Raw genomic sequence first — 22,876 nt, forward strand, 5'->3', positions numbered from 1 at the left:
CTATTTGGGATTCAAACACACATGACATTTGTTGTGGATTCTGCTTATAGGAGATAATCCCAAAGAGAGGCTCACACCTGTTATGGCAAATGCCCATGGGTGCCAGAGACCAGAGACAACCAGACTGGCCCCAGTGGGGAAAAATTACCTAAACACCAGGGTACTCTGCAGCCCTTTAAAAAGCATGAGGCCCAGTTGTGTGTAAGATGAGAATTCTCCTGCAAAACAACTAGTGACAAAGGACAAAACAGTGTATAAAAGAGGGGAAGCTTGTAAATTCGTATCTCACTTTCACTGACTTGCAAGGATTAGCTAATTTAATCCTCATAACAACCTCATGCTGTATTGTTGTCCCTACCTTACAAAGCAGGAACTGAGGCACAGGGAGGCCATGTATTGGAATATTTCATAAAAGGAGACACAAAAGTCATCCCAGTGACCACCTCTCGAGATAGGCAGTTGCAGATGGAGTATATTTATTTTTACTCTTTAACCTTTTGTACTCTGAGAAATTCTAGTGGGCTTGTATCACTTTTTCAAAAGTCTCAAATGTTATAAATAAAGTGACAAAACAATGATCAGTCCTTTTGGGGGTTACCATGTAACCTTCCCCCTCTCCTGAGACTCTCCCTGCAGGGAAGGAGAAGCTAGTGGCCTGAGGAGGGAGAATGGCAGACCAAGGAGTTGTCAGAATTCCTCTCCTGGCCTCTCCAGGGTAAATCCCCCATCTTGCACCCACCTAGACCAAGAGGGACTGCAGGGCCCCCTTTCCCAGGGAAACTGAGACCCTCAGCTATGCCTGACCTCCTGGCATCTGCCCCTCTCTGAAAACCAGGGTCACCACTGGGATGTCATGTGCTGTGTTCTGGAAACTTCCTTAATGAGATGACCAGGCTCCACACCCCAGGGCCTTTTGTTTTTTTTGAGACAGAGTCTCGCTCTGTCAGCTAGGCTGGAGTGTAGTGGCACGATTTCAGCTCACTGCAACCTCTGCCTCCTGGGCTCAAGCAATTCTCCTGCCTCAGCCTCCTGAGTAGCTGGGATTACAGGTGTGTGGCACCACGCCCGGCTACTTTTTGTATTTTTAGTAGAGACAGAGTTTCACCATGTTGGCCAGGATGGTCTCCAACTCCTGACCTCAGGTGATCTGCCTGCCTTGGCCTCCCAAAGTGCTGGGATTACAGGTGTGAACCACCGCGCCTGGCTGAACACCCTGGGGCCTTTATGGCACCTTCAGGCAAATTTGAAAAAGAAGCGTCATCTTCAAGACTCTTACCTTCCAGAAAATTGTCATAATAAATATCCAAGTAGCCTATCTTTGGTTTTTAAATAAGTTATAATAAAATACAAAAACATTTCAAAATTATAAAGATGTCTGCAGTGATGGAATAATGTCTGAGATATGAAATAACGACACACTGTACAGCCTGAACACATTTTTCTGTCTGTAGAGCCAACCTCCTCCCTCTGACTCGTTGGAACACTTATTTTATTTTGTGGAATGAAGTGTTGCCTGATTCTAGAATTGCAAATGAGGTCAATTGAGATCTTTAAACTGAGTTTGTTGCAATTTTGTCTTCAGACAGGTTTCTGTTCTCCTGCAGAGACTGGGAGACAAGAGGCCTCACCCTTGCTGATGATCACCTTTCTAAGGGAGGGCTCTCAGGCTTAGAGAGAGGCCCTTCTGAGTCGCAAGACATGCTTACAAACTGAAAGCTTTTTAGTAAATGCTCCAAGAAAGGGAGGTCGGGGCCTATCATCAGAAGTTGGCTAGATCAGAGGTCCCCAAATGGGCCACATAGTAGGAGGTGAGCGCATGGGCAAGCGAGCAAATGAAGCTTCATCTCTATTTCCAGCTGCTCCCCATCAGTGGCATTACGCCTCCTGAGCCCCGCCTCCAGTCAGATCAGCAGCAGCGTCGATTCTGATAGGAGCACGAACCCTATTGTGAACTGCGCCTGTGAGGGATCTCCGTTGTGTGCTCCTTGAGACTCTAGTGCCTGATGGTCTGTCACTGTCTCCCAGATGGGACCGTCTCATTGCAGGAAAACGAGACGGCTCCCACCGATTCTGCATTATGGTGAGTTGTACAATTATTTCATGATATATTGCAATGCAATAATAACAGAAACAAAATGCACTGTAAATGTTCATTTGAATCATCCCAACCCTCCCCTCAACCCATCTGTGGAAAAATTGTCTTCCGTGAATCCAGTCCCTGATGCCAAAAAGTTTGGGGACACCTGGGCTGGAGCATGGTGAGATTTCCTCACTGCACTGAGCTTTTGCAGGCGGATGTTTTAGTGGAAGCAGCAAGGGTGCAAGTGCTGCTGGGCCATCCTGGGGGTGCAGTCTTACGCTGCTGGAAGCCATGCTGGATACTTCTGTCAAGTCTCCTAGTGTGAGGGTTTGGATGAGTTGTCATGTGCTGAGGGTTCAGCAGTTCTCCGTGGGTCCCTGTCCACTTCATTGGCCCCTAATAATTGTTTCTGAGTGCAGAAACTAAATTTTAGCTTCATTTCACACATATTGCCTCTAGCCGTTTTTCTCTACTGCCTCTAGCCGTTTTTCTCTACTGCCTCGTGTATTTTGGGAAGTTACAGCTTGACTGAATCAATCTCAGGTGATCCCTTTTATTCTCATAGGAAAAATCACTAAGGGCACTTCTACATATGTTCTTTAGGTTTGTCAGCTGAAGAATGACGAGGTTTCCCAATTTGGAAAGAAAAGATTTATTTCTCGTAAAGAGTTGCAGCCTGGTCATTTGGACGGGCTGGAAAGCACAGCCTCCGGCCAGAAGCCAGAAATAGGCACTTCAAGGGGCAGAAGACTAAGACGGGGATTTCACTGAATGGCTTGGCCAAATATACATACCCCATAAGCTATACGAGAAGTCATGAATATGTATGAGAGGAGAAATGTGTGCATTCGTGATTGAGCTTCCTGCCTCTCCCTGGGTCCAGTGTTCAGAAAATGGCACTGTTAGCATGACTTGAGGGTGGAGTTTTTGGGCCTCTGACCTCCAAGGTGAAGTAGAAGACTCAATGACCCTCACTATGCATTATCTGTAGACGGGCTAGAACCACGTCATTGTCTGTCGTCCGGCCAGAACCACTGCCTGGTCATTGTCTGTCGTCCGGCCAGAACCACTGCCTGGTCATTGTCTGTCGTCCGGCCAGAACCACTGCCTGGTCATTGTCTGTCGTCCGGCCAGAACCACTGCCTGGTCATTCTCTGTCGTCCGGCCAGAACCACTGCCTGGTCATTCTCTGTCGTCCGGCCAGAACCACTGCCTGGTCATTCTCTGTCGTCCGGCTAGAACCACTGCCTGGTCAATGGTCTTTCAGCAGGGAGGAATGCTGGTTAGTTGTGTCGAAACTGCAAAAATGGAAGGACCATAGTCTGGCACTTGATTGATATCAGTGGTGGAGTCTCCCCAAAGGGCCGATTGCTGTTTAGCCCTTTGGGAAGAAAGACTAATGGTGGTTAGTGAGGAAGGGGGTATAACAAGGTATGTCTGAGCTCCTGTCCAATCATGACTGGGAACTCAGTTTTCAGGCTTTCTCTGGAGTACCCTTGGCCACAATCAATTGTGGGGTTGTTGAAGTGTGTATTGGCTGGGCACAATGGCTCACACTTGTAATCCCAGCACTTTGGGAGCCCGAGGCAGGCAGATCATGAAGTCAAGAGATCGAGACCACCCTTGCCAACATGGTGAAACACCACTAGGTGGCGTGGTGGCATGCACCTGTAGTCCCAGCTACTCAGGAGGCTGAGGCAGGAGAATCACTTGAACCCGGGAGGCGGAGGTTGCAGGGAGCCGAGATTGCGCCACTGCACTCCAGCCTGGTGGCAGAGTGAGACTCCATCTAAAAAAAAAAAAAGGTGTATCACCTCCAGCCTCGCTCTCTCTCTTCCTCCTGCTCTGGCCATGTGATATGTCTGCTCCCTCTTTGTCCTCTACCATAATTATAAGTTTTCTGAGGCCTCTGCAGAAGCCAAGCAGAGACTGCAATGCTTTCTGTACAACCTGCAGAACCATGAGCCAATTAAGCTTCTTTTCTTTATAAATTACCCAGCCTCAAGTATTTCTTTTTTCTTTTCTTTTCTTTTTTTTTTTTTTTTGAGATGGAGTCTCGCTCTGTTGCCCAGGCTGGAGGGCAGTGGCGCGATCTCAGCTCACTGCAACCTCCGCCTCCTGGGTTCATGCCATTCTCCTGCCTCAGCCTCCCGAATAGCTGGGACTACAGGCGCCCACCATCACACCCAGCTAATTTTTTTTTTTGTATATTTACTAGATATGGGGTTTCACCATGTTATCCAGGATGGTCTTGATCTCCTGACCTCGTGATCTACTCACCTCGGCCTCCCTCCCAAAGTGCTGAGACTACAGGCATGAGCCACTGCGCCTGGCCTCAAGTATTTCTTTGTAACAATGTGAGAACAGAGTAATACAGAAAATTGGTACCAGGAGTGGGGCATTGCTATAAAGATACCTGAAAATGTGGAAGTGACTTTGGAACTGGGTAACAGGCAGAGGTTGGAAGACTTTGGAGGGCTCAGAAGAAGACAGGAAGATGAGAGAATGTTTGGAACTTCCTAGAGACTGGATAAATCATTGTGACCAAAATGCTGATAGTGATATGTATAGTGACACAGGCTGACAAGGTCTCAGATGGAAATGAGGAAGTTATTGGGGCTGGAGCAGAGGTCATTTTTGTTATGCCTTAGTGAAGAACTTGGCAGCACTGTGCTCCTGCTCCAGGGATCTGTGGAATTTTGAACTTGAGAATGATGATTTAGGGTAACTGGTGAAATAAATTTCTAAGCAGCAAAGCATTCAAGATGTAGCCTGGCTGCTTCTAACAACCTATGCCCATATGTGTGAGCAAATAAATGACTTAAAATTGTAATGTATATTTAAAGGGTACACAGAGGGTAAAAGTTTAGAATGGGCCGGGCGCGGTGGCTCACGCCTGTAATCCCAGCACTTTGGGAGGCCGAGACGGGCGGATCACGAGGTCAGGAGATCGAGACCATCCTGGCTAACACGGTGAAACCCCGTCTCTACTAAAAAATACAAAAAACTAGCCGGGCGAGGTGGCAGGCGCCTGTAGTCCCAGCTACTCGGGAGGCTGAGGCAGGAGAATGGCGTGAACCCGGGAGGCGGAGATTGCAGTGAGCTGACATCCGGCCACTGCACTCCAGCCTGGGTGACAGAGCGAGACTCCGTCTCAAAAAAAAAAAAAAAAAAAAAAAAAAAAAAAAAAGTTAGAATGTTTGCAGCTAGGCCATGTGGTAGATAAGAAAAGCCCATTTTTAGGGGAGGGATTCAAGCAAGCTGCATACATTTGTGTAAGTTAAAAGGAGTCAGGTGCTAATAACCAAAACAATGGGGAGAAGGCCTTGAAGGAATTTCAAAGACCTTCAAGGCAGCTCTTCCCATTACAGGCCTGGAGGCCTAGGAGGGTTGAATGGTTTGGGCCAGCCCCAGACCCCTGGCAGCCTCGAGATGCTGCTCCCTGCATCCTTGCCACTCCAGCTTCAGCCATGGCTCAAAGGGGCCCAAGTACAGCTCTGGTGGCTGCTTCAGAGCGTGCAAGCCATAAGCTTTGGCAGCTTCCATGTGGTGTTAAGCCTGTGGGTGCACAGAGTGCAAGAGTTGAGTCTTGGGAACCTCTGGCTAGATTTCAGAGGATCTATGGAAAAGCCTGGATGTCCAGGAAGGAGCCTGCTGCAGGGGCAGTGCCCTCATGGAGAAGCTCTACTACAGCAGTGGAGAGGAGGGGAAATGTGGGATTGGAGCCCCAACACAGTCCCCACTGGGACACTGCCTATTGGAGCTATGCGAAAGGGGCCACCATTCTCCAGACCCACCAATAACTTGCACCCTGTGCCTGGAAAAGCCTCAGGCTCTCAATGCCAGCCCATGAGAGTGGCTATGGGGGTGCTGAACCCTGCAAAACCACAGGGTCATAGCTGACCAAGGCCTTGGGAGCCCACCCCTAGCATGCTTGGATGTGGGACATGGAGTCAAAGGAGATTATTTTGGAACTTTAAGATTTAGTGACTGCCCTGCTGGCTTTTGGGCTTGCATGAGGCCTGTAGCTCCCTTCTTTTGGGTGATTTCTCCATTTTGAAATGGGAATATTTACCCAATGCTTGTACTCCCATTGTGTCTCGGAAGTACATAACTTGTTTTTGATTTTACAGGCTCATAGGTGGAAGGGATTTGCCTGTGTCAGATGCAACTTGGAACTTTGAACTTTTGAGTTAATGCTGAAATGAGTTAAGACTTTGAGGGACTGTTGGGAAGGCATGATTGTATTTTGCAATGGGAGAAGAACATGAGATCTGGGGGGCAAGGGTTGGAATGATATGGTTTGCATCCATGTCCCCATCAAGTCTCATGTTGAATTGTAATCCCTGGTGTTGGAGGTGAGGCGTGGTGGGAGGTGACTGAATCATGGGGGTGGATTTCTTACGAAGAGTTTAGCACCATCCCCACTTGGTACTGCTTTCATGACAGTGAGTGAGTTTTCATGAGACCTGGTCATTCAGAAGGGTGAGACATAGCCCTCTTCCCTCTCTCTTGCTCCTGCTTCCACCATGTGGGATGTCTCACTGCCCTTTGCCTTATGCCATAACTGGAAGCTTGCCAAGGCCTTCCTACAGGCAGAAACCACTATGCTTCCTATACAGCCTGCAGAACCATGAGCCAACGAAACCTCTTTTCTTTATAAATTACCCAGTCTCAGGTGTTTCTCTATAGCAATGTGAAAATGGAATAATACAGAGGGCTTATGATTTTAATTTTACTTCTCAGATTATGTTTTAGTAGAAGAAAAGAGCTAAGTGAGCCGAGTGTGGTGGCTCACACCTGTAATACCAGCACTTTGGGAGGCTGAGATGGGTGAATCACAAGGTAAGGAGTTTGAGACCAGCCTGGCCAACATGGTGAAATGCCATCTCTACTAAAAATACAAAAAATTAGTAGGGCATGGTGGCGCGTGCCTGTAATCCCAGCTACTCAGGAGGCTAAGGCAGGAGAATCGCTTGAGCATGGGAGACAGAGGTTGCAGTGAGCTGAGATCACACCACTGCACTCCAAACCTGGGCAACAGAGTGAGACTCCATCACAGAAAAAAAAAAAAAAAAAAAAAAAAAAGAAAAGAGCTAAGTGTAGCTGTGGCAGGCCAGGTCTTACTAACACAGGCTTCTGTTACAACTGTCTCAGCACTGACTGAGCAGTTAGGTTAAATATTAAAAGCTAATTGAGCCAGTGCCCTTGTAGTAGGACAAGCCACAGACAAAACCCCTCAGACACTGAGTTAAAGAAGAAAGCGGTTTATTCAGCCGGGAGCATCAGCAAGACTCCTGTCTCAAGAGCCGAGCTCCCTGAGTGAGCAATTCCTGTCCCTTTTAAGGGCTCACAACTCTAAGGGGATGTGCATGAGAGGGTCATGATTGATTGAGCAAGCAGCGGGTACGTGACTGGGGGCTGCGTGCACCGGTAGTTAGATTGAAACAAAACAGGACAGGGATTTTCACAGTGCTTTTCCATACAATGTCTATAATCTATAGATAACATAACCAATTAGGTCAGGGGTCGATCTTTAACTACCAGGCCCAGGGTGTGGCGCTGGGCTGTCTGCTTGTGGATTTCATTTCTGCCTTTTAGTTTTTACTTCTTCTTTCTTTGGAGGCAGAAATTGGACATAAGACAATATGAGGGGTGGTCTCCTCCCTTACCCTCATACAAAGCCTGGAATGTAACAAAGAGCCCACTAAGAGTTTTTCCTAGGCCTTTCCTGGGCCTTGAAACATGACAAGATAATGAAGGAATTCTTAACAGGACCCTTTTAGGATTAAACAAGTTTTTTGGGGGGTCTGAAGAAACTCCTCACACTACCACATGTAAGTTTATTGAGGGTCTAAAGGAACTCCCCAAGCCTCCATGATTTAGCAGGAGATAAGGATAATCACCCCAGCACCTGGACCCATGTAGTTTAAATACATTTCTGAGGCTCCAGAGAAGATTTTCAGGACTCAGATCTTAGTTAATAGATTAGAAGTTAACCACTTACGTCTTTACATGAATGCACACTTACACATAGACATAGAGCTTAGAAGGTATATAAGCTTTGGAAAAGTATGTAATTTTGAGTTGGTCTGGTGATAATTTCCAGGTCTTCTCCCTGTAACTGGTTACAAAAATAAAAATTCTTTCCTCTCCCAGTTCGTCCGCATCTTGTTATTGGTGATGAGAGCAAGCAGCCCGACCCTCGTTTTGGTCTGGGAGCATAGTCATGGCTTAGATCACTGCAGTGGAACAGAAAAGGCTAACTATAATGATAGTTATATATAGATCTGAAGCTGCTTTACTTGAAATGTCTCTGAACTGGCTGATATGTAGGACAATCCTTTACATGTTCTAGATTGTAAAAGAAGATAAGAAAAGAAAAATTGCTCAGAGCAGTCTGAGCCATGTGAGGTGTGCAAATTTTATCAGGCCCCCAGTGACACAAGCGTGGGACTTCAATCATGCTCTCTACACCTGTGCCTGGGGGCAGTTGTTTAAAGGCATCTAGAAATCCTCTCCACCAACTGCCCTGTGGACTCAGAAACTGAGTTTCCAACTATTAGCCTTCGTTTTTGTTTATTTTCATAGAAAATTCCCCTCATTAAATGCCTGATGGCTAGTACCATCTAGCAGACACCCTCTACTACCAAGTCCCAACTGGGGATTCCACTGGCTTTAACTGAATGAGAAAAGGGACTTAGATTGTTCAAAGCAGGGAACTGACTCGATTTTGAGCACTCCATTTCCCCTCTTGACTCTCCATGCCCTGGGGACATTTTGGTCTGAGAGCCCTTCTCTCACTTCAAGAATCAGATTCAGAACCAAAGGCTGAGCTTGTTTGTGGCAGCAAAGCTGATGGCCCATGCATCTGGGGCACTTCCTTCTTCTCCACACCACCCCTGTTCAACTTTCTTCTGGGGGGAACTTCAGAACATTTCAGTCATGTGTCTGCTGGGAGGTACAGGGAGGCTTGACTCCTGAGCCCTTCCAGGAGGACAGGAAGGCTTCTTCCTAGGCCTGCAGGGATGGTCTCTCTGCCCTCCGCGAGCTTGGCTGGGTCTTGACAGAGAGTGTGGATCTTTTTTTTTTTTTTTTTTTTTTTTTTTTTTTTGAGACGGAGTCTCACTCTATCGCCCAGGCTGGAGTGCAGTGGCGCAATCTTGGCTCACTGCAAACTCCGCCTCCCAGGTTCACGCCATTCTCCTGCCTCAGCCTCCCAAGTAGCTAGGACTACAGGCGACGGCCACCACGCCCGGCTAATTTTTTTTTGTATTTTTAGTAGAGACGGGGTTTCACTGTGTTAGCCAGGATGGTCTCGATCTCCTGACCTCGTGATCCACCCGCCTCGGCCTCCCAAAGTGCTGGGATTACAGGCGTGAGCCACCGCGCCTGGCCGAGAGTGTGCATCTTAATAAAAAAAAACAAAAAACTATCCCTTTTCATAATCTTTTTTAAAAAAAGAGTAAGGTGTTTGTTTTTACATTTTTGTTTCTCTGTAGGAGACTGAGGATCTAGGATTCCCCTGGAGGAAGCAGGGGCATTCCTTCTATGATTGGTTCCCTCAAGTGGACACACACATATACACACAAGTACATGCACATACATGTGCAGACACACACACAAAGTACATGCAAATATGTGTGTAGATACACACACACAAGTACATGCACATATGTGTGTGGATACACACGCACACACAAGTACATGCACATATGTGTGTGGATACACACGCACACACAAGTACATGCACATATGTGTGCAGACACATACATGCACACACAAGTATATGCACATAAGTGTGTGGATACACACATGCACACACACCTGTGGGATATGATGAGGTTTCTCTTCAAATAATCTGATCAATATTTTATTCTTTAATTCATAGTACCCAACCCACATCTGTGTGAAGAGACCACCAAACAGGCTTTTGTGTGAGCAACAAGGCTGTTTATTTCACCTGGGTGCAGGTGGGCTGAGTCCGAAAAGAGCATCAGTGAAGGGAGATGGGGTGGTGCCATTTTATAAGATTTCGGTAGGCAGTGGAAAATTACAGTCAAAGGGGGTTGTTCTCTGGCTGGCCGGGGTGGGGGTCACAAGGTGCTCAGTGGGAGAGCTTTTTGAGCCAGGATAAAAGAATTTCACAAGGTAACATCATCAGTTAAGGCAGGAACAGGCCATTTTCAGTTCTTTTGTGATTCTTCAGTTGCCTCAGGCCATCTGGATGTGTAAGTGCATGTCACAGGGAAGATGATGGCTTAGCTTGGGCTCAGAGGCCTGACACCCCCTTTCTCCTTTTTTCCTTTTTGCCTTTGTTAGATGCCCAGGCATGCCACAGTACTAGGAGTTATGAGTACCAGCTCACATTCCTTTCCTTATTTGGAAAGAGGACTAACTTTCTAGTTCATTACAGACACCCCTTCCCCTTCCTCTCCACTGTCTTTTTTTTTTTTTTTTTGAGACAGAGTCTCACTCTTTCGCCCAGGCTGGGGTGCAGTGGCGCAATCTCAGCTCACTGCAAGCTCCGCCTCCCGTGTTCACGCCATTCTCCTGCCTCAGCCTCCCGAGTAGCTGGGACTACAGGCGCCGCCACCTCGCCCGGCTAGTTTTTTGTATTTTTAGTAGAGACGGGGTTTCACCGTGTTAGCCAGGATGGTCTCGATCTCCTGACCTCATCATCCGCCCGCCTCGGCCTCCCAAAGTGCTGGGGTTAGAGGTGTGAGCCACCATGCCCAGCCTCCACTTTCTTTTACTTGCCCACCTTATCTAAAAAAATCAAATGTTTAGCCAACTGGGATTAGTTTAGATTGTATGACCTGACCCCGGCCAGTGGGAAAAGGTACAGGGGCAGGACTTGCGTCAGGAATAAAGGCTCTCGTGGCCCTTTGTTCAGGTGACTGGCCAAGGAGGCACCCTCTGTGCAGAAATAAAACTGCTTTGCTAAGAATCTGTTGTTCGAGTTGTAGCAGGACAAGCCGCAGAAAACTCCTCAGACACCGAGTTAAAGAAGGAAGAGGTGGCCGGGCGCGGTGGCTCAAGCCTGTAATCCCAGCACTTTGGGAGGCCGAGACGGGCGGATCACGAGGTCAGGAGATCGAGACCATCCTGGCTAACACGGTGAAACCCCGTCTCTACTAAAAAAAAAATACAAAAAAACTAGCCGGGCGAGGTGGCAGCGCCTGTAGTCCCAGCTACTCGGGAGGCTGAGGCCGGAGAATGGCGTGAACCCGGGAGGCGGAGCTTGCAGTGAGCTGAGATCCGGCCACTGCACTCCAGCCTGGGTGACAGAGTGAGACTCCGTCGCAAAAAAAAAAAAAAAAAAAAAAAAAAAAAAGGAAGGAAGAGGTTTATTCGGCCGGCAGCATTGGTAAGACTCCTGTCTCAAGAGCCAAGCTCCCCAAGTGAGCAATTCCTGTCCCTTTTAAGGGCTCACAGCTTTAAGGGGGTCCATGTGAGAGGGTTGTGATCAATTGAGCAAGCAGGGGGTACGTGACTGGGGGCTGCATGGACTGGTGGTAAGAATGAAACAGAACAGACTGGGAAGTTTCACAATGTCTTTCTATAATCTACAGATAACATCAGTTGCTAGGTCAGGAGTCGAATTTTAACTAGCAGGCTTAGGTCAGGCAGGCCCAGGCCTGGTTTCAGGTCTGGTTACTTGCTTTCAGGTCTGGTTCGTAGGCGCCGGGCTACCTGCCTTTAGTTTTGCTTCTCTTTCCTTTTCTGAATATAAAACAATATGAGAGGGTCTCTCTCTCTTCTCTCAGAGTGTTCAATTTCCTTAGGATTTTGAGTTTTATTCCTCACACACCCTTGAAACCCCCTACACTCACACAGATACACACACGGAGGGCACCCATGCATGCAGGCATGTAGCACATGTGAACACATATATACACACATGTGTGTTCCTGTCTGGCTTTCACCTCTGGGGCTACAGAGATTGGAGGAAATCAGGAGAGGAGACAGGGGGAGCCAAAGGAGAGTATCGAGCAGAGGAGAGGGGTCCGTTAGGAGAAGAGGCCACACTTCCCAGGAGACCAGGGAGCTCCCTTTCCTGCTGCGACTGTCTAAAATCCTATGTTTATCTTCTTGGACTTGGGAATCGATTCTCCAATAATGAAACCAGATGGACTCCGGTTTCAGATGGACATATCTTTCTGGGGGTTGAATTCCTGTGGAGACTTGAGCTGAACGTATGAGTTCTCTGTGGCCCTTCTGGACTCTTCTTGCCTTCAGTGATAAGGGAAGAATGAGGTATACACTCGGGGTTCAGATTTGTATGGAGATGAAATTTATTAGAATGGGAGGCAAAAAACAAAAAACGGAGGGGATCAGTGCGGGAAAGAACCATACATGTTGACGTCCCCCGAACACTTACAGAACTATCCCCTGTTCTTCCTCATCTATAGTCATGAAACTGGTGGGTTTGTTTAATTAGTTATTTCTGATCTCTTTACACTCTCGGAGAATGTAAGGGGTCAGCAGATTTCCGCTGAAGCCACCTCAGAGCTGGGGTGTGCAAATGTGTGGTGACCACATTTGTCTTCTTGTGGCTATTGAGATAAGGTTTTATTACTAAAGACTTACTCATTCTTCTTGCAGACTAGGGCTTCTCCCTGTGTGTGTCCTCTGGTGTCTGAGGAGGCTTGACTTCTGGCTAAAGCACCGCCCACACCCCCTGCAGACATAGGGCTTCCCCTCTGTGTGTGTCCTTTGGTGTGTAATAACATCTGACTTACCACTGAAACCTTGCCCACACTCTCCATACTTGACTTTTGCAATTCTTGAGATTTCTACCCCCACAAATAATTTGCCCGTGTTCCCTGGATTCGCTTTCTGGCCTGTTCTGAACTCTTCTTCCATCATTCTTTCTCCCACTCTAGAGCTCCCCATTTGTCCTTTGGGTGGGCTAGTAAAAGCCCTTAGAATCTCCCTCTGCCATGTCCTTTTATTCAAGAGTTTGGACCTTTCTTTGATCTCTTGACCTTTGGTTTTGTCATTACAGCTGGATGGATCAGAATATTGCTGCTCCTGATTCTGATCCCCTGGGCAGGGATTCTCTGATTGGAGGAGTTTTCTTGCAGATGGTCCTGGGAAGTTCTGAGAGGAGTGACTGCGTTCCACATGTTGACAGAAATTTCTGACTTGAAAAGGCCAGACAGCATGAGGGGCATGGATAGATCTCTGGCTTTGGTTCTGAAAGAGGAAGTTTTGGCCGGGCGCGGTGGCTCAAGCCTGTAATCCCAGCACTTTGGGAGGCCGAGACGGGCGGATCACGAGTTCAGGAGATCGAGACCATCCTGGCTAACACGTGAAACCCCGTCTCTACTAAAAAAATACAAAAATTAGCCGGGAGCGGTGGCGGGCGCCTGTAGTCCCAGCTACTCAGGAGGCTGAGGCAGGAGAATGGCGTGAACCCGAGAGGTGGAGCTTGCAGTGAGCTGAGATCCGGCCACTGCACTCCAGCCTGGGGGACAGAGCGAGACTCCGTCTCAAAAAAAAAAAAAAAAAAAAAAGAAAGAGGAAGTTTTTGGTCAGGGTAGACGTTTTGTTCAGGCCTTACCACATACAAAGGTATGAAGATCAAATGAAAACCAGTCATTCTTCATATGTTAACAATGCAAACTCTCTCCTAGCAAGTGCTGGATGGACCTTTACAGTCCATTTTTCCATTCTACTTTTATTCACTACATCTTAAAAAATTCAGAAATCCCACATCTTGGGCCTTTTCGACACATCAGCCAGACGAGGTAAAACCTCAAGCAGCACCAGGGGCAGCGTCATTCCTTACATAGATGGAACTGCAGTGACCTTCCCCCACAAGTCCTATAGTCTTCCCTGATCACCCTCTGCTACATCCTCCCTCCCTGGTCCCTGGGCACTTTTGCTGACACGAGGTCTTCAGTTATTTTATTCTATTGAGAAATAACACTCTTGGTGACTTAGGTGAGATTGTCCTTAGTGACTTCCTAAGAGGGGAAAAGGATCTATTAGGAACACTCAGCCTGGAGATCCACAAATGTGGTTAAAGAGAAGCTGTGTGAGCAAATCTGAATTTGCGTCTCCTCATTCAAAAGGACATATTTGATTGAGGACTGTTATGTGCCTGCTTGTCCATCACGAGGTGGGATTCAGGTTGGCCAACACAGAGTGGTCAGGTCCCACTGACTAAAGGACTCGGTCCTGCTGCCCCAACTAGGTGCATGAACTGCTTCTATTTCAGATTCCACAAATCGTAAAATGAGAATATGCTCTTTCTCAGGCTGCACATCAAGTATTCATGTTTGAGTTATTTCATTCAGTCTGAGCCCATTTCAAAAACAATAGGAAGTCTTGTTTCAAAATATATCCCTGCTCAGGCTTACCTCTGTGCTCCCCACCTTCATCCTGCCCACCATTCTCTCTCACCTGGAAACTGGAGCAGCTCTGAGGGGATGACCCACTGCAGCCTGTTTTCCAAGAATGAACCAAAGCTGAACTATTTCTGGCCTCAGGACCATTGCACTAGCTGCGCCCTGTGCCTGGAACTATTGGCCCACAGGCACTTGCACTTCTCAAATGCTGTCTCCTAAGAGAAACTTTCCCTGACAATCCCCTGCAACACTCTACTCTCACCTCACACTGACCCCCAGGTCTCACACTGACCCCAGGTCTCACATTGACTCCAGGTCTCATGCTGATCCCCAGTTACTCTTTCTGGATTCATTTTCTTTTTTTTTTCTTTTCTTTTTTTTTTTTTTGAGACCGAGTCTCGCTCTGTCGCCCAGGCTGGAGTGCAGTGGCCGGATCTCAGCTCACTGCAAGCTCCGCCTCCCGGGTTCACACCATTCTCCGGCCTCAGCCTCCCGAGTAGCTGGGACTACAGGCGCCTGCCACCTCACCCGGCTAGTGTTTTGTATTTCTTAATAGAGACGGGGTTTCACCGTGTTAGCCAGGATGGTCTCGATCTCCTGACCTCGTGATCCACCCGTCTCGGCCTCCCAAAGTGCTGGGATTACAGGCTTGAGCCACTGCGCCCGGCCTCTGGATTAATTTTCTTCAAAGCACTAATCACTGTCTGATATTACACATATGTCTGTATATCATCATATGGTTCCCTAATTCACATGTCATCTGTTCAAGAGCAGTTTTTCCGATTGTCTTGATCAATCTGTATTTACACTTCCTGCAACATTATCTGGCACAGAGTAGGAATTCACATGACAGCTAATTGAGATAATGAATCAATGAATAACAGCACATGTATATCATTAATAAACATCACAGAAATGCCAGAAGAAACTACCTTGTTGGGAGAGCTGGTAGGTGTTTGAGAACTTGATTTTTGTCTTTAAGTCTTTCAGTACTATATGCTGTTAAATACTTTGTGCATGAAGTACTTAGAATATAAAATCAGAACAAAGATTTAAAACAATAAAAATTGTTCCAAAGAGGCAAAGGCATATAACATGAATATTTAATTTTGGAAGCCACTGATGTGAAATTTTACTGACTTTAGATGGTATTTTACTCTCCTTAAGAGTTAAGGCCGGGCGCGGTGGCTCAAGCCTGTAATCCCAGCACTCCTCTGGGAAACTTCTGCTCATTCCTAAATCTCTTTCACAATGTCATATGAACTTGCACTACTGACTACACTGCTCATCCTGCCTAGAATGCTTCCCTGCTGTGCCTAATTAACCATTTTTTCAAAGCCCAACTCCAGACCTACCTCCACCTTGATTGGCCATAAAACACATTGACCTCTAGCTTCTCTAAACTCTAAATTAATTCTGTTTTATACACAGAACTTGGTGCTGGATCATGTGCTCTGTTTCTAGATTAGCACACATCATTCTACACTCAGCCCAAGTCCATCTTTCTTGGATAGGCCTTCCTCTAATCACCCTACAGTTCACTCAGGTGCCATTCACCTGACTTCCCCAGATTCCCAGAGAAACTTAGAAGTCTTTTTCTCTTGGCCCAATAACATAGAACAGTAATAGTTGATTCGTTTTTCTATTCTCTGATAGAACAAGAGCCCATTGTAGAAAGGGGCTGGGTCATCCTGAAGCTCGCTTGTGTTCAAGTAGTGAACTTCACTTCCTAACCTGGAACATACTAAGTGCTTAATAAATGTGGATTACATATATTAAAGCATGAATTCAGTGTCCCCCGTGAATCTAGGCTTCTCAAGGTTTATCTTGGTGCCTCAATTTTGTCTAACATACATATTTATGTTTTGATATCAATAAATCATAATATCTATATATATATTTTTTTTCTAAATGTTTTTTTTTTTTTTTTTGAGACAGAGTCTCGCTTAGTCGCCCAGGCTGGAGTGCAATGGCGCGATCTCGGCTCACTGCAAGCTTCGCCTCCCAGGTTCACGCCATTCTCGTGCCTCAGCCTCCCCAGTAGCTGGGACTACAGGCGCCCGCCGCCTCGCCCGGCTAATTTTTTGCATTTTTAGTAGAGACGGGGTTTCACCGTGTTAGCCAGGATGGTCTCGATCTCCTGATCTCGTGATCCGCCCGCCTCGGCCTCCCAAAGTGCTGGGATTACAGGCGTGAGCCACCGCGCCCGGCCTCTAAATGTTGACGGTATAAAACAGCATTGTATGGAGAAAAATAGAAATAGAGGATGTGAAAATCATTGAAGGAGGCATAATGAGAAAGAAGGAGATCCAGGTTTGTGAGAGATGAAGGTTCTGTCTGAAACTCAGAGAGCTACTGGCCTTACCTCATCCATTTGGCCCAGGATTTATCTTTTCCATCCACATACTCATAGCAGTTTCTCCCCTTGGTGATCGGAGTTTCAGAAAAATAAGGTAAAGCTTTTTAGAGGGTAAAAATCAGAAGAATTATTTTACTCCACTGTCATCAATGGCCTTTGGGCCTGCAGAGCTTCAACTGCCAACTGAGACCACATGGCCTGCACCGTAGTCATCATCTACACATCTCAGTTGGTTTGTCTAGTCAGAGCAGAAGCTCCACAAGGGAGGATGCACTTCTTTGTCTTTGTACCCCTTTGCTCCCAGGTACCCTCTGATCTCTAAATAGGAGTTCCATGTTCATGCAAGGACCCTTGAGTACACAGAGCTAACCATGTTATCCATACCTATATCCTAACATGTAGAGGGTGATATCTCACCAAAGGCACAGAAGGGATGTGGGAAGACAGAAGAGGGAAACAGTAGGCTCTTCTTACCAGCCAGGAGTATCCACTGTTGGCTGCCTCTTTGTCTTCTGTAATTCGGCCCTCACAGGGGCCAAAGTGCAGACCCAGCGGCAGATCAGATGCCTCGTTCCATACTCCAAGCCCAGCCTGAGGGATGCCTGATGGCCCAATTCTCAGCCCCGGGGGCAGACTGAGGGCTGAACGGTTGGGATGCCCTTTGTTCACTGCATTGTCCTTTACAAATGTAGGGGGCCCATGAGCAGCACAGCTGTCAATGAAGAAGTTCTGACACATCTCACAATCTGGAAGTGAGGGAAGCAGGGATTAGGAAAGTTATAATGCATGTTCCTCGATATAAGAGCTTCAGAAAGAGTTCGGTGCTCACATTATTTAGCCCCAATCTTATACTCTAATTCGTTAGAGTGAAGGAATGATTTGTGGGCCAATGATGAAATTATTGTACCAGGACATAACAGCAAGCTGTGAGAGTGGCCAAAAGGGCCGACAGAGGTAGTCATCATGCTGCAGCTCACTGACCTCTTTGTATGCATGACGCTTTCTTTCTCTCAGGCTATACATCTTTCCTTCAGTCTCCTTCCTCCTGAGCTCTAGGTTGGAGAAGAGTAGATGGGTAAAATTGGGAGTCTGGAGTGTTCGTCCTTGTTTCATAAGAAAATGTGAAATCTCCTACCATCAAATTAGCATCCACCTTTCTACATACTCTAGTCTCCCCTTCTTTACTGCTTCAGAGAGACTTAGACCCCACACCTACACTGACTACAGATGCCTATTCAATTTTAGTTTCTGGCTGTTCTCATTATCCCATTAACCTCCCAACCTTTCTACTTACAAAATGGTTCATTCATGCATTTATTCATTTATGAAATATTTCTTGAGGGCACATTTCATCTTAGGCATTGAACAAAGGCCTGGACATACAACACCAAGAAAGTATAATCTGTATCAGAGATCTTCTATAAACTAGTTGACATGTGATGGGAGAGGAAATGTAGAAATGCACAAAAGAAGATCTATTATCAGAGGTATTTATTGGACGCCTTGCATGTATCAATTCATTTATATTTAATTTAATGATTTCAAGCAATATATGAGCTGTATATACTTGGTCTCATTTTACAGATTACCATTCAGGAGCTCATATAATTTATAAGATTTGCCCAAGGCCCCAATGCTTCTACATGGATTATAACTCAAGTGAGTGACCAAAGTTAATGTTCTTACATGCTATTCAATAGTGTATCCAAGGCTGGGCATGGTGGCTCAAGCCTGTAATACCAGAATTTTGGGAGGCAGAGGTGAGCAGATCACTTGAGGCCAGGAGTTTGAGACCAGCCTGGTCAACATGGTGAAACCTTGTCTCTATTAAAAATACAAAAATCAGCTGGGCATGGTGGTGCACGCCTATAATCCCAGCTACTTGGGTGACTGAGGCATGAAAATCGCTATTTTCGTGGAGGCAGAGGTTGCAGTGAACCGAGATCACGCCACTGCACTCCAGCGTGGGTGACAGAGTGAGACTGTCTGAGTGAACAAATAAATAATTTTAACAAAATACTGCATCTAACTTCTGCTCTCACAGTTGAGTCCAGCTTAAGCCCAGGCCTATCCAAAGTCCACCCCACATAGGTAGACCGTACTCATCAACCTTTCTAGAGGACATAGAGGGACTAAAGTCCCCCCATACTTTTTCTTACCCAGTTTTAGTCTAGAGTGCTGTCCAGAGGTACTTGCTTCTCCAGGAGGGGACGCTGGTTTCTGAGCCTACTCTGAGTCACTTGTACTCAGTAAATTTGGCGTTCCTGACAATTCTTTCAAACTAGATTCATTATTGAATGATGTCTTGGGCATTTCCTTTAATGTGAGAGTCACATATTAAAAGATAACATGCATTTCTTTAGTTCTTTATGGCTTGCAACGTGTTTTCATATGCATGACTCTAGTTAATGTTCAAACCTTGGAAATACCTAGAGTGTCTAAATACTAGAGGGAAAAGAAAAGGTCTAAGTGGATAGTGAATCTGGGACTCTAACACATGTCTTAAGGCTCTTTTCCTTCAACTGTCTCTCAAAATGTTCTGTATAAGTTAAAGGGAAGGAGGAAGAATACTTGGGAAGACTAGCTGGAGAATCAACGAGATCTGTGAAAGAAGGGGATAAGGGCTTACAGAGAGAAGGAGGGAATCTTCCATAAACTAGTAGACTTTTGATGGAAAGGGAAATGTAGAAAAGCAGAGGGACAAAGCACATCCAGAAAATGAGGTAATAGGGCAGTAAGGTTGGGAACAGAACAAAGAGATGATTGGCAAAAATATATCTAGACAACTAAGAAAATGATGTCAAAGTTGCATGTTGCCATATCCTGGAAAGAATATTTGGCTTTGGAATTAGATTAGTTAATTCCTGTACCAATTCTGCTTGTCTGCTTGAATAAGGGTGTATTGTTAGCTAATTCTCTTTAGTTTCCTGATCCAGAAATTGGCATGCATGCTTGCTTTTTTTTTTTTTTTTTTTTTGGAGTCTTGCTCTGTTGCCTAAGCTGGAATGCAGTGGCACGATTTCAGCTCACTGTAGCCTCCACCTCCCAGATTCAAGAGATTCTCCTACCTCAGCCTCCCGAGAAGCTAGGATTATAGGCACCACCACACCCAGCTAATTTTTGTGTATTTATTAGAGACAGGGTTTCGCTAGGTTGGCCAGGCTGGTCTCGAACTCCTCACCTCAAGTGATCCACCCACCTCAGCATCCCAAAGTGCTGGCATTATAGGCAAGAGCCCCCACACCCAGCCCATCCTAATTTTTTAATTCTTTTTTTTTTTTTTTGTGAGAGGGAGTCTCACTGTTGCCTAAGCTGGAGTGCAGTGGCACAATCTCAGGTCACTGCAGCCTCCATCTCCCAGGTTCAGGTGATTCTCCTGCTTCAGCCTCCTGAGTAGTTGGGATTACAGGTGTCCACCACCATGCCCAACTGATTTTTGTAGTTTTAGTAGAGATGGGGTTTTACCATGTTGGCCAGGCTGGTCTCAAACTCCTGACCTCAGGTGATCTGCCCACTTCCGCTTCTCAAAGTGCTGGGATTACAGGTGTGAGCCACTACCCCTGGCACTAATTCTTAATATTGTAGTGAACACGAAAGATAATAATGTTCACTAAGTGTTTTTTGAGCTACTTAATACAGTATGAATGTGAGATTAATAATTTTCCTCGCTGGGTGTAGTGGTTCACACCTATAATCCCAGCATTTTGGGAGGCCGAGGAAGGCAGATCACCTGAGGTCAGGAGTTTTAGACCAGTCCGGCCAACCCCGTCTCTACAGAAAATACAAAAAACTAGCTGGGTGTGGTGGCAGGCCCCTGTAATCCCAGCCACTTGGGAGGCTGAGGCAGGAGAACAACTTGAACTCAGGAGGTGGAGGTTGCAGCGAGCCAAGATCGCGCCACTGCACTCCAGCCTGGGTGACAAGAGTGAAACTCTGTCTCAAAAATAAAATAAAATAAATAAATAATTTTTCTCACAGACTGGGTGTGGTGGCTCACATCTGTAATCCCAGCACTTTGGGAGGCTGAGGTGGGAGGATGGCTCGAACCCAGGAGTTGAAGACCAGCCTGAGCTACATGGCAAAACCCTGTCTGTACAAAACACATAAAAATTAGCCGGGTTGGGCCGGGTGCGGTGGCTCAAACCTGTAATCCCAGCACTTTGGGAGGCCGAGACGGGTGGATCATGAGGTCGGGAGATCGAGACCATCCTGGCTGACATGGTGAAACCCCGTCTCTACTAAAAAATACAAAAAAAACTAGCCGGGTGAGGTGGCGGGTGCCTGTAGTCCCAGCTACTCGGGAGGCTGAGGCAGGAGAATGGCGTGAACCTGGGGGACGGAGCTTGCAGTGAGCTGAGATCCGGCCACTGCACTCCAGCCCAGGCGGCAGAGCGAGACTCCGTCTCAAAAAAAAAAAAAAAAAAAAAAAAAAAAATTAGCTGGGCATGGTGGTGCATGCCTGTGGTCCCAGCTACTCAGGAGTCTGAGGCAGGAGGATCACACTAACCTAGGAGATGGAGGCTGCAGTAAGCTGAGATTGAGCCATTGCACTCCAACCTGGGTGAAAGACCCAGACCCTGTCTCAAACCACCCCCTGCCCCTACAGAAAAATAACAAACGAAAATTATCTCATAGTCCTGATATCATCTCTACAGTTGAAATCTAACTCAAAGATATTTTCGGCATCTCTTGACCCTGTTACTTATAGTTTAATTCATAAACTTTTAATCAGTCATTCAGAAAACACTCAGGAGGCTGTCAGAGGCCCTGAGCTGGGCTTGGGAGTTCTGAGAAGAATCAGGTATGGACTAGACTCCTGAAGAGCTCACAATGAAGAAGCAGCAGGCAGGCTAAACAAATAATTCCAAACAACATGACAGTTCCCTAACTGGAGCCCACAGGAAGGAGCTGTTACTGCCTTCTACAGGAATGAGCATTTGAAATCGATTCCAGAAGAATACATTTTTACTTAATAGGGTGTAACCTATATGAAGTCCTAAACCATTTTCTTATTTGTTGTTTCTCAATCTTCAAACCTGAAACTCCTCAGGGCTGGAAGCTGTTTCCTCTGATCAGAATGGGTCCCTTATGAGGGTAGGGACCCTATCTCCTTCTGGGACCATCCACAGTATGAATTGTCTATTTACTTGGAAGCTTCCCTTAATCAGAGTGTTTTAGTGCAAATCTCACTTTATCATGACAGAGAAAAACTGAGGTTGAAAAATCAGTTGGATGAATGATGTAAAGACATGTGGGTAAGAGAACATAAACTTTAAAAAACTATGAAACTTTTAATGATCTTGTAAGTGCTTTGGAGAAGGATTTTTGTATTAGACTGCACCAACACTGAATGTGAGCCCAGGGATATAATTGAACATTTTTATACCTCAGTTTTCTCATCTGTAAAATGGCTATAGTTATAGCATCTCCTTAATAGGTCCTATATGTAAAGTTGAATAGGTACTATACATAAAGTTTATTCATGTAAAATGCTGAAAATAAAGTCTGAAAATACTGAGAAAATAACACCATGGTAGCGATTATTGTTGCTGTTCTTATTAACTCTTAAAATAATGATGACGTCAGACTCTGTGCTAAAGAGATCAGGAAAGGAAGGCAGTAGTTCCTAGGATAGTCTGTACATTCTCCTTCTCTTACCTGTATTTGCATCTATGAGGAAAGTTTCTTGTCAATGGGATTTGGGAAATACTTACCTTCTGGTGTTTACTCTGTTCCACTCTGAAGGCCATCCAAGGAGGTTTGACTAAAAGGTGATGAGAAATCAGTGGTTTGCTTGGTAAATATTTCCAAACTCTAGAGATTCTCTTTTTTTTTTTTTTTTTTTTTGATACGGAGTCTCCCTCTGTTGCCCAGGCTGGAGTGCAGTGGCACAATCTCCGCTCACTGCAACCTCCACCCCCTGGACTCAAGCGATTCTCCTGCCTCAGCCTTGCGAGTTGTTGGGAACTATGGGTGTGCACCACCACACCTGGCTAATTTTTGTATTTTTAGTAGAGACAGAGTTTCTCCACGTTGGCGATGCTGGTCTCGAACTCCTGACCTCAGGTGATCCACCTG

The 22,876-nt window shown here is 46.2% G+C and overlaps 1 protein-coding gene across 1 annotated transcript; it reads right to left on the reverse strand.

Moving 5' to 3' along the window:
* Positions 1–12,970: 12,970 nt before the first annotated feature.
* PRDM7 (PR/SET domain 7) lies at positions 12,971–19,241 on the reverse strand. The gene is given in 7 exon segments (XM_065536894.2): positions 12,971–13,219; positions 13,221–13,282; positions 14,702–14,726; positions 16,805–16,863; positions 17,264–17,544; positions 17,749–17,850; positions 18,958–19,241. Coding segments are annotated over 7 exon segments (864 nt in total). The 5' UTR covers positions 19,112–19,241; the 3' UTR covers positions 12,971–13,038.
* Between the last annotated feature and the right edge of the window lie 3,635 nt (positions 19,242–22,876).

Source organism: Macaca fascicularis, chromosome 20 (genome assembly GCF_037993035.2).
Source record: "Macaca fascicularis isolate 582-1 chromosome 20, T2T-MFA8v1.1".
NCBI lineage: Eukaryota > Metazoa > Chordata > Mammalia > Primates > Cercopithecidae > Macaca > Macaca fascicularis.